At 44.7% G+C, this 11,305-nt stretch overlaps 1 protein-coding gene across 2 annotated transcripts in view; it reads right to left on the reverse strand.

The window, feature by feature from the left end:
* The window catches only part of Dst (dystonin), a 482,621-nt gene extending 471,384 nt beyond the window's left edge, over window positions 1-11,237 (reverse strand). For both annotated transcript variants that reach the window (XM_004623003.3, XM_023701151.1), the window contains exons 1-2: window positions 11,057-11,237; window positions 10,592-10,626 (exon numbers count right to left, since the gene is read on the reverse strand). In XM_004623003.3, the coding sequence (XP_004623060.1) occupies window positions 10,592-10,626; window positions 11,057-11,237 (216 nt within the window). The remainder of the gene's footprint in view (window positions 1-10,591; window positions 10,627-11,056) is intronic.
* Window positions 11,238-11,305: the final 68 nt, after the last annotated feature.

The following is an 11,305-nucleotide window of genomic DNA, read 5'->3' on the forward strand; positions in this document are numbered from 1 at the left end:
AAAGAAGGAAGGAAGGAAGGAAGAAAGGAAGGAAGGAAGGAGAAAGAAAGAAAAAGAAAAGAAAGTCACTGCCTATAAATATCATACATATCTCATCCAGAATGTTTAGACCATGAGTGCTGACTATTGTCACTGATGTGGCTGGATTTAATTCTAAAATCTTACTATTTATTTTCAGACCGTCTCCTCTGTTCTTTGACCCTGCATTCCCCCTTTTCCTGCCTTCTTCAGATCACCTGGATATGCTCCAGATTTCTATTTGGATTCATCTTTTGGCATTGTATTATTTCTTTTTTTTTTTTTCTTTGCACTACTTTTAATTTCTGCACCAAAAAAGAAAATGCAAGTAAAAACAATGACAGATCAGATTCCAGGGGCTTCATCTTTGCTCTTCATGTTTGTTCTTGGGGCCATAGACAGAAAAAGCATGAAAGCACAATAATGGGGACCAGGACACTTTGGCCCGGTGACAGCTCTGGACACAGTGCTGTTAGTGGCCAGCTTGGGAATGTGGACAGTCAACACTTAAAGGTACGTTAAAAGAAAAAAAAAAATCATCCCACAACTCCATTCTTAAAACCAAGCACAAAATTTGACGGCGAAATACATCCAGGGTTGATTGTGTCCCTCTGAGCCCCGGGGCAGCTTCCTGGAGGTGGCTGTGTGCGCCCTGGCGCTCAGACACCTGCTCCACAGAGAGCGCCAGCTGGCCCACCTGCAGCGCCATCCCCTCCTGAGCAGTGGCTTCCTGTCCAGCAAAGGGGTACCTGGGGCTCACTCCCTGCCCAGTCTCCCAAGTGACGGCAGCAGCCTTGGGGAGCTTTGCATTATTTCTATTGGTTACTCTGGGAGTTAAAATAGGCAAATCTAATTTTTCACTGCACTTGAGTTTAAATACCACTTCAGGTAAAATGTAAAACTTAAAATCCCACGTACCTCCCTGGCGTTCTCTACACTCCAGGCACCAGCATCTGCACACACGAGGGCTAAGCACACGGCTCGGCGCTTGCTTCCACACCTGAGGCTCTGGGCTCAGTCTCCAACATTGAAAACAAAAATCTATATTCATTATAAATGCCATCAGTTACTGTTAAAATCTGTGCTTTAAACCAGGTGTGCTGGTACACAGATGTCACCCCAGCACCAGGGGAAGCAGAAGCAGACAGATCCCAAGTTCCAGCCCAGCTTGGAAATGTTAGTGAGACAGTCTTAAAACAAAAACTGGTAAGGAGCAAGGATGGAGCTCAGGATGAGAGCCCTGCTTCAACCCCAACACCACACACACCCACACACAACCACAGACAACCACACACACACACACACACACTTTAAGCAATCACATGCATTTCTTTAAACTAAGAAAATAAAATGGTATTTTGTGTTTCTCTTCATCTTGCCATCTCTGACGCTCTTCGCTCAAATACACCACTGCATTAGAACTGGCTGAACAGCCTGCCAGGGTGCACCGCTTGACCTACCTTCCCCTGGCACTGTGCCCTAATCTCTCTTTAATTCCCTGCGCAGTGTTTCTTGGCAAAACATAAATTCAGGCACTGCAATTAGATGACAACACTGGTTATAAGGTAAAATGGCTACAAGATAGATCATTCCATAAATCAATACGTACCTGTATTGATTTTAATTAAACACTGAAATTAAACATCAGATAATAAAATTATTGTTCAAAATTCACAAAGTATGAAAATCCTTTTAATAAAAAAATGTCAGGGGATATTTTCAGCTTGTTTTAAAATTTACCTCAATCTGTTTATCTTTGAAGTCAACACTGGATATGTGAACTAAAGCATAAAACTATTTCTAAAATTAAAAATGATAATGTTTCTTTCCCATGAGAGACAGGATATTTAAAGGTTATAAAATCCATGAGAACTAATTAGCTCACCGAGATATTCATTCAGCAAATATCTATTAAGTACCACTCTGGGGGCTGGGGAGATAGCTCGGTGTTCCAAGCGCCTGCCTGGCAAGCGCAAGGACCCAGCTTCGATCCCTGGAACCACATGCTGACTGCTAGGTGGTGCAAGCCTGTAATCCCAGCACTGGGTAGACTGAGACATGAGCCTGCGCTGCACAGTGAGACCTTGTACCAAATACATAAGTAAAAGATTTCTTTTTTAATGTTTAAAAGTACCACTATGGTATGTACCAGATACTGAGCCACTGACTGGAAATTGATATTGATATTTACAGTCTTATGAAGGAGACAACAAAACCGTCCACTGCTCTTATGAGGCAGACACAGAAGAAGCTTCTTGAAGAAGACTTCTTATAAACTGAGTACTGAACAAAGAGCGTAAGCTAGTCCTTTGAGCTTGAGTGGTTTTGTTAGTAGTAGATACAGGGAAGAAAGGGATGGAAAGAGATCTTCTCAATGGGAAATAACATGGACAAAAATAAAACCCATGAAAGATCCAGACCCATCTGGAGAATTACAAGAAGTGTGCACACACCGTGGACTGGGCCTACCGCAAGGACATCTATCCGAGGATCCCTTTGATTTTGCACTGTATTAAAAGGGATGAACCCGTATTGCCTTGGCAGGAGTGGGAAAGACTACTGTGTGCTTTCTTCTCTTCCATAGCTGCCAGAGAGATAAAAACACCCATGCACAGCACCCTCAGCAGGGAGAGGTGACCTCACAACACTTCTGGCCACTGGAGGGAAGTAAAAGCCTAACTAAAGCCCCTTCTGGCAAAGCTTCTGATTCCCTGATTCCCGGCCCTGGCTGGCTCTGCCTTTCCCTGCTTTCCTTCCTACCTTGATATGCAGACCTGTGCCAGCCGCCAGTGTGGGTGGCAGGAGCAAGCACTGAAAAGGCGGAGCCAAGAAGAAGCCTGCGGCAGCTCCAGGTTCTCACAATAACAGGATGTCAATCCCTGTTCATTACTAACTCTGTCAAGTCAGGCTATATCAATTATTGGCATCTGATCACCTCCATTGCTCCTAAGTTTTAAGAATTTAGCTTCAGGGCTGGGGAGATAGCTTAGGAGAATAAGTGCTTTCCTGGCAAGCTCAAGGTCCTGAGTTCAACCCCCAGTATCACAAGAAAAAAGAAAAGAAAAAAATTGGCTTCAGAATAACCCACATTAAATTATCTTGGACATATTATAGAGAGGTGCTAAGCCCATTCAGAGGTGTATTTTAGTTCCTGAACCAATAAAATCACAAAAAGGCCAGCAAGGAAAGTGAAGCTATTTAAGGAAAGACGGGGCAGAATGAATAAGGACGCAGTCTATGGTATCTTCACCTCTCTACTCTGAGCAGGTGGGAAGGGATGCCGGCGTTAAGGGTAGTGTCAAGCTCCAAGACGGAAACAGAAATGGTGAAGGAGTGACGATGTCAATTCTGGACACTTTGGTTCATCCACATAAAAAGAGGGAAAAGACCACACATGGAGGCCTCCATGAGAGACCTCAGCCCCAAGGGACCATCCCACGGGGGTAAAGCAAACAGTGAAGATTCCACGAGCAGAATCTGAACAGACATGACTGAGGCCCAGCAAACCGAAAGTGGAAAATACCCTCGTGGTTGCCTAGGGTCTGAGAGCAGAGAAGCCAAGGGAACAGGGAGAGCTGACTGCTCACAGGTGTGGCCTTCCCTGCGGTGTGGTGGGCAGTGAAGATTAAATTGTGGCAATGATGTGGTAGGCAACGAAGATTAAATTGTGGCCGGGGAGATGGCTCAGTAGAATAAGTGCTTGCCTGGCAAGCGCAAGGGCCTGAGTTCAATCCCTGGTTCCGCAAAAAAAAACAAAAAAACAAAAAAAAAAAAAACAAATACAAAAAATAAATAAATAAATAATAAATTTTAAAAAAAGATTAAATTGTGGCAATGAAGATTAAATTGTGGCAATGATGTGGTGAGCAATGAAGATTAAATTGTGGCAATAACTGCACAATCTTGTAAATATATCAAGCTGTTTAATCATATACCTTCAATGGGTGAACTGCAAGACACGTAAATTCTATCTCAATAAAGCTTTTTTTTTTTTTTCTTTTTTTAGGTAGGCCAACATCAGGGAACATCAGCATCTAGGCAGGGAGAAGATTCAGTGCAAGAACGAGGCATCCAGGGCCAGGAAGCGCTTGTGGGCAAGGAGACTGAGGGTGTCCTCCAAAAATCAGGAAGGAAGCTTCGAGAAGAATCAGTGGCCAGCAGTGTCGAACAGGAGATGGATCAATTAATACGCTAAGGACGAAACACTGCAGTAGCAATTTGGAAGCCCATGGTGAGCCCAGGGTGAGCAGTTAGGTAGCAGCGGCAGCAGTCACATCATGTCATACCAGCGAGTAAATCAAAGCTGGAGAAGAGGACACAACGAATAGGGGGCCTTTTGCAAATCTGTCCGTGCCAAGGGCTCGTGGGACGGGCAGAGAGAGGCAATTTACAGGAAAATAGGAGGAAGGGATGGTTAATGCAACACCCTCCAGGAGCTAAGAAGAGAACGATTCACAATACAGACACGAAATAAAGAGTAGCAGGATGGGAGTTTCCATTGCATTGGGAAGGAGGGGTTAAGATGTCAGCTTACGGAAGAAGAAATTTAAAGAGTCAGTCATGTTCTCCGTGAGTTAGGAAAAAAAAGCTGCGGGTGAAGGACTAGGCCTCAGGAGGGGAAGAGGGGCAAATATTTAAAATAAATTCTGTAGGAGAGACAGAAACGAAAAGGCCAATACATGTACTTCAAATACTTTTAAAAACTCTTGGGCTGGGGATATAGCTCAGTGGCACAGTACCCGCCTGACAAGTGCAAGGTCCTGAGTTCAACTCTCCATGCCAAAAACAAACAAACAACAACATAAAACCTCTTACCAAAAATGAATAAATTTAATTTTTAAAAAAGGAAAGAAAATCTCTGAACATATTTCATGGCCAATGAAAATGTCAGAGACCTGAGAGACAAAGGTGACATCAGCTAGGGGGACTGGGATGAAGCCACCAGCAAGAGCCCGGCTCCCACACTCCATCTGTATGCCAGCACTCCTGCTCTCAAACCTGACTGTCTTGCAATCAAAACACCAAAGAAAGTTATTATTGAGCCCTAAGGTTAGACAGATTCAGACTGTTCTGATAAAAGTTTTTGTTTCAACTTTAATCTATACTGCATTTAACTGGCTTAGATGGAAAAAAGGGGGGGGGGGCTCCCTCATCGCTTTCAGCAGTTCCTGTTCTGTCTCCCGTGAAGTAAGGGTTAGTGATACAGCTGTGCGGACTCCAGAGCAACATGCTCTAGGGACAGGGTGCGCGTGTTTTGCACACGCCCTGGCTGGACAACTGTACGCTGCAGCTGCCAACACTCTCCTCAGGTCTGTGACTCGCACGGGGAAGCAGCACAGCAGTTCAGTTACAGTTAACAGAGGAAACCAAGAAAAAGTTCAGCTCTGACACCAGGAGTGGCTCAAGTAATCACTAAGGGCAAGACTGCATCTCATACCCTCTGTTAGCCCTCAAGTCTGACACAGTCCTGCATAAAGAAAAAATGAATGTGTTTATGTTGAAAATAACTGAGCGACACAAAATGAACATCATGCCATGTATAGTCATTCCTTCTTTTTTTTGAGTCATTACTTCTGAGTAAATGAACATAAATTAATCTAGATTCAGAATTTGACTCTCCCCAAAATTATGCATTTATAATGATAAACTACTTATAAAGGATAGCGCATGATAAAGTATTATTTTTCCCTAACCTACTAAATCAGGTAACTTTTTGTTTGGGGCCACTGAGGTAGCTCAGCAGACTAAGCGCTTGCTCAGGCAAGCACAAGGACTGGGGTTCGATCCCTGGCACCACATGCTGCACCAGCCCTGCCCCCAGGTATGCTAAGCCAGCCACTGAGACCAGGCATGGTGGTGCATGCGTGTAATCCCAGCGCTGGGGAGAATGAGACAGGAGGATCACTACAAGTCCCAGCTGTGTAGTGAGACACTGTGCTAAATACATTAAAAATAAATAAATAATGAAAAGCTTATTTTTTTAAGTGATACCTAAAAGCTACATATGTATATAGCACTATGTGAAGTTTTCATACATATAAACATTTATGTTGGATAATTCTTTTTTTGGTGGAACTGGGGATTGAACTCAGGCCCTTGTGCTTGCCAGGGAAGCACTTATTCCACTGAGCCATCTCCCCAGCTATGTTGGATAATTCTTAATGAGAGATGCAGAAGAAATGAGAAATCATGGAACGTGGCTACTTTTCTGTCCATGGCTTGGGACAGGGACTCTGTGAACTTGATGAGTCCAGGGGCACCTGGCTGGACTGTTCATTTCACCTAGGAAATGTCTGATAATCACTAGGAAAAGGGCCAGTGAGATAGCTCAGCAGACTAAAGCACCTGCTTAGGCAAGCTTAGGCAAGTGCAGGGACTACAGTTCAATCCCCAGCACCACATACAGCACCAGCCCTGCCCCCAGGGTGGGCTGAGCCCTCCAGAGTTGTAGTGGTGCATGCCTGTAATCCCAGCCCTGGGGAGGCTGAAAGCAGCAGGCTCACCACAAGTCTGAGCTGCACAGTGAGACCGTGCAGCAACCAAATACATTAAAGAAAAAAAAAAAATCACTAGGAAAAAGTGAACAATCATTTCATTAAGTTAAACTGAAAACTTCAGTTTTGTAAGGATTGTCCACTGAGTTTTTATTCAGCTTCTCTCACGGAGAATTTTGGGTGCATAGCACAGTTAAGCAGCATAGGACAAACAGAATTTCTCCAGGGATGTTGGTCCTAGTCTTTACCCTGCTATAAGACCCTGGGAGCTTAACACAGACGTAACAGGGACAAAACTTGTATGCCTTCCTGCCAGGTGGCTTGACCTACCAAGCGGCACATGCATGACTGTCCTATCAGGGAACCTGTACCACGGGGGTGGGAGGGATAGAACTGGTAGTCATGCATGGACAGTCATGAATGTACCACCAGTGTTTCAAACCACCTGAGGGGAACCACCATGCATGTACCACCAGTGACTCAAGCTGGCAGAACATTCCTGGTTCCTTTGCCTAAAACAGTGGAGAAATGTAGTCAAATGACAGAGGGAAAACATATTCTTCCTCCCCCTTATATCAAACAAAGCTTCCTTTATTCCAAGGAGCTGATTAACAGGGATCACTTAGGACTTGCTCACTATGGGTAGTCTCAAAGGCACTACAATCGTCTTCTTTCTAAGAATTATAAAGTAGCTCCCTTGCCCATATTTTCTGACATTTCCTTTAAAAACAAGATTGTCACTACCTGCTTTTCACCACAGGAATCTAAGGTAATGTGACTACTGTTTAAAGTTACAGTATAGGGGCCAGGGAGATAGCTCAGTAGAATAAGTGTCTGCCTGACAAGCACAGGATCCTGAGTTCAATCCCCAGTACCGCAAAATAAATAAATAAATAAATAAATAAATAAATAAATAAATAAAGTCACAGCAGAAAACATCCTTAATCCTCAGGAAAAATACCATCCTTGTCTTGCTTTCATTGTACTGAGGATTAAACCTAGCACCTCATGCATGCTAAGCAAGCATTCTATACTGAGGTACATTCCCAGTCCTAGAAGTGCACTTCTTAAATGCCAGAATTCTAGAAGCCAGAATGAACACTTGGTTTCTAGACTGAGTTCTACATTCAAGTGCAATCATCTCATTAGTTTTTAGAAGAACAAAATTTCATACTTTTTTTAATAAGACATACAAGATGTGGACTTCTGTCTAATGGGACTTCATCTGTTCAGGCCTTGCTAGAAGGACTAATAACTGTGCATTATCATATGCTCTCACTGAAGCTTACAGGATTTATTGGTAAAAAGGCAATAAAGAGAAATTTTCAAGTGTGTGGAAATAGAAAGTTGGTGGGGATAAGGATTTCTCTCACTATCTGAGAAGAAATCCTCACTGGGTTCCCTGCCCACTTGGACTCTCCTGGGCGTGTGGACATGGCACACGCAATATCCCCAGCCAAGGAAACCAACAAAGTGCTTACCCAGCAGCTTGGACTGTTCCAGGGCTTTCCCGAAGCTCTTCCATATTCAAAGTGAGTCAGCATATCCTAAACTCGCCTTCCTCACTTAACCACAGGACAGATGCTGAAAGTAAATTATCTATTTACTGAGATCAGAATGAATAACAGGAGCACCAACATCTTATTTCAATGATTATGACTTGTCAGAAAATCAAAATATTTTCATTGGTAACTTTTACAGGAGCTGTTTCTAAAAGGCAACAAGAATATCTACTGCACTATTCAAGTGCTAAGAGTCCAAGCAAACGTAGAGATAAACTCATAAGAAATGACATTTCAAGGGGAAAAAGAGAAGCAAAGAATTCCCTTTGAGTAGTTTAACCAAAGGAACTTGTTGGTAGGTGTTTCATCAGCAAATTAAGCTAAGATTGCATTTCATTTTCTCCAGAAAAAAATATTCACACTAAATCCATTTGTTAAAATTAGTGATATATTTTAGCACCAACTTCAAGGCAATTCTAAAGCCTAGAAAGATCATATAAGAGTTGATTTTCACCAAATGTTGAATTCTCAAGCATGTCCTCAGAATATACATTTGTCTTCTCTGTCCAGCTCTGAGTTCTACTGGCCCAATTACAGGAACTAACCAAGAGATGGTTTTCATTCATGCAAGCAATGTTTATTAAAAACCCACTCTATACAAGGCACTGGGCCAGCAGGTTACTCCCTGAAAAGAGATACAATCCCTGCCAGCCAGGAGCTCATAGGCTAACAGATGAGAGATATCAGACACAAGCGAGAATACCAGAGCACACCAGCAATCCCGAAGAATGAGCTAAGGCATTCAACACAAGCCCTCAGCATTTCTAACCAAATGCAAGCTCAGGACAAATTTTTAACTGAAAAATAACTAAACAAGACAGTCCTGTTTCATGTTTGCCACGTGAGCCTTGGCTGAAATGCCTGAGGTGAACACAATCATCCGCAATAGCAGCAGGACACCCTGTTTCACTTATGTACATGGAAACGGTGCTTTGTTGTCAAAGTCAGACTTTGCTTTTGGATGTTTGCATCGTGTTCAATACTTACTTTTCTCCCATGTAAGTGAGATGTTCTACTGAACCAAACACACTGTCAAGAACTGTCACCTCACAAATAAAGATGCTTTATACTGAATCCCAGTAACTTAACTAATTTTCAAAACTTGAAAATTTACAAGCAGGGCTGGTGAGATGGCTCAGTGGTCTAAAGCACCTACTTAGAACAAAACAAGCTTAGCAAAGCACAGGGTCCGCGGTTCAATCCCCAGCACCACATGCCAGCCAGCCCCGCCCCCTGGTGGGCTGAGCTGGCCACACACACACACACACACACACACACACATAAATAAATAAAATTTTAAAAAAAAAGAAAATTTACAAGCATATTTTTATTACTATACATTTTAAGATCCGTTTTATATAATATAGCCATGGTCACTAAATACCGAACAACTACTCTACATTGAGACTTTTCACCATAATTTCTTGTCCTCTCCCCATACAACCCAGCATGGCACTATGGGCCCTATTTCACAGATAGGGAAACCGAGCACCCAAAAGTTAAGGAAGTTGCCCAGCACGATGCAGCTAGTTAGCACGAAGTGAGGAACAGAACTTTTCCTGGTGTATTACATGACAAGTTAACGCATTCTCTCACGAATCCCAAATTGGGCACAAGTTTCTCACCTCCGGGCCACATGCTGTAGTTATCCACTATGCAGCATTGTAATCCTGATAAATGCAGTTAACGCTTTTCAGCAATTGGAATCCAGCAAAAGATCCAGGTAGAGTGAAATGTCAGACTAGTAAAATAAAGTGTGCAACAACCACAGGAGGTGCCTGGAGGACGTGTGACTATGTAGTCTTTGCTCAGCCTGGTAAACTATCAGGCAGCACGGGCCATTCTTGGCTATGTGAAACTTTTCCCCAAATGGAAAATTATGTTGGGAAAAGAGGGTCTGGGAACTCCTAAAGGAACGCTGAGTCGGGACAGCTTGTGCTTTCTGTTTTGTTCCAGCTTCACTGGAGCTGGTCCTATAGAAGTGTCACCTAATCACAGTGCCAAGGTCGCCTGCTCCTCGATTTGAGCTAGCACAAGCATTTCAGCACATGCCATCTGGCAAATCTCCATCACTAATATGATGTCAGTTTGCAAAGCGTGGAAAGAGAATCTGACTATAACCCTGGAAACCTAAAGTGAAATATGTATATGGATCGAAGGCTCCTGAGCCAGCCTCCTAAAAGCTTTTCTGTCGTTTATCCAAGGCCACAACTACTGGAGACCTCCGAAGCACCCAGCAAATGCTTCCACTCCAAACTACAGACTGAACTAAGCTGACATCCGCCTCAGGGCTTAGGGGCAGCCTTTCCCCCCTAATGCAGAGTCTAACATATAACACATGTGTTAGGACATTCGCTGGGCACTAACATGCTCTCCCTTAAGAAGAAACCTGTGACAGAGCTTGGGGACTGCCTGCTGCCATTTGGCCTCCTACTGGTTTCTTAACACGCATGTGATTGATCCTGGTACTCAGGAAAGAGAACTTCTGACCTTGAGCGTGCGCGCTAAATAAATTACCTCAGAACGAAAGTGGTGAGATCTCAGAACAGCATCTAGGGAGAAAAGAGAAAAGGAGATTGCGTTTAACTCCTTGTTCTTCAGCCCACCGAGTTCCTGACAACTTGCCTAGTCCCAGGCCCAGGCCACAGCAGGCGGGCAGGGGTGGGGTGGGGGCTGGACCACGGGTCTCTAAGGGATCTCTCCGCGGGAAGTTTCGGGCAAAGTTGTGGGAGCCAGGGCTCCAAATCCCCACGCCTTCCTTTCTCGCCTCAAAGCCCAGGCGAAAGATGGGAGACGCGAGGCTGCTGCAGCCGCGGACTCCAGCTGCCCTCAGGATGATGGCAGTGACCCCAAAAACGGTTCCTCCCTCCCAGGCCTCGGCCTCGAAATCCCGGTCCGGAGGGGGAGTGAGGGCCACGGGCCGGGCGCCGCTCGGGTGGGCACAGGCTCCGCACTCGCCGCAGACCGCTCTGGCGGGCTTACCCCGGCTCCTCGAGCGCCCCGAGAAGACCGATCTCATCGGATGCTTCCCTTTCTGGAGCTTGCGGTGCCAGCAGCAGCAGAAGATGATGGTGGCAATGGTGCCCAGCAGGAGCAGCAGGAGGAAGAGGGCGCACTGGATGCTGTAGGGTCTCAGAAGCACGAGGAAGGCGGCGGCGATCATGGTGCGGGCGGCGCGGCGCGGGCTCGGGCACCCGCGGGGCGCAGCGGGGCTCAGCGCGTGCTGCCCGG

The sequence above is a fragment of the Octodon degus genome, unplaced genomic scaffold (assembly GCF_000260255.1).
Source record: "Octodon degus isolate 3935 unplaced genomic scaffold, OctDeg1.0 scaffold00001, whole genome shotgun sequence".
Lineage (NCBI taxonomy): Eukaryota > Metazoa > Chordata > Mammalia > Rodentia > Octodontidae > Octodon > Octodon degus.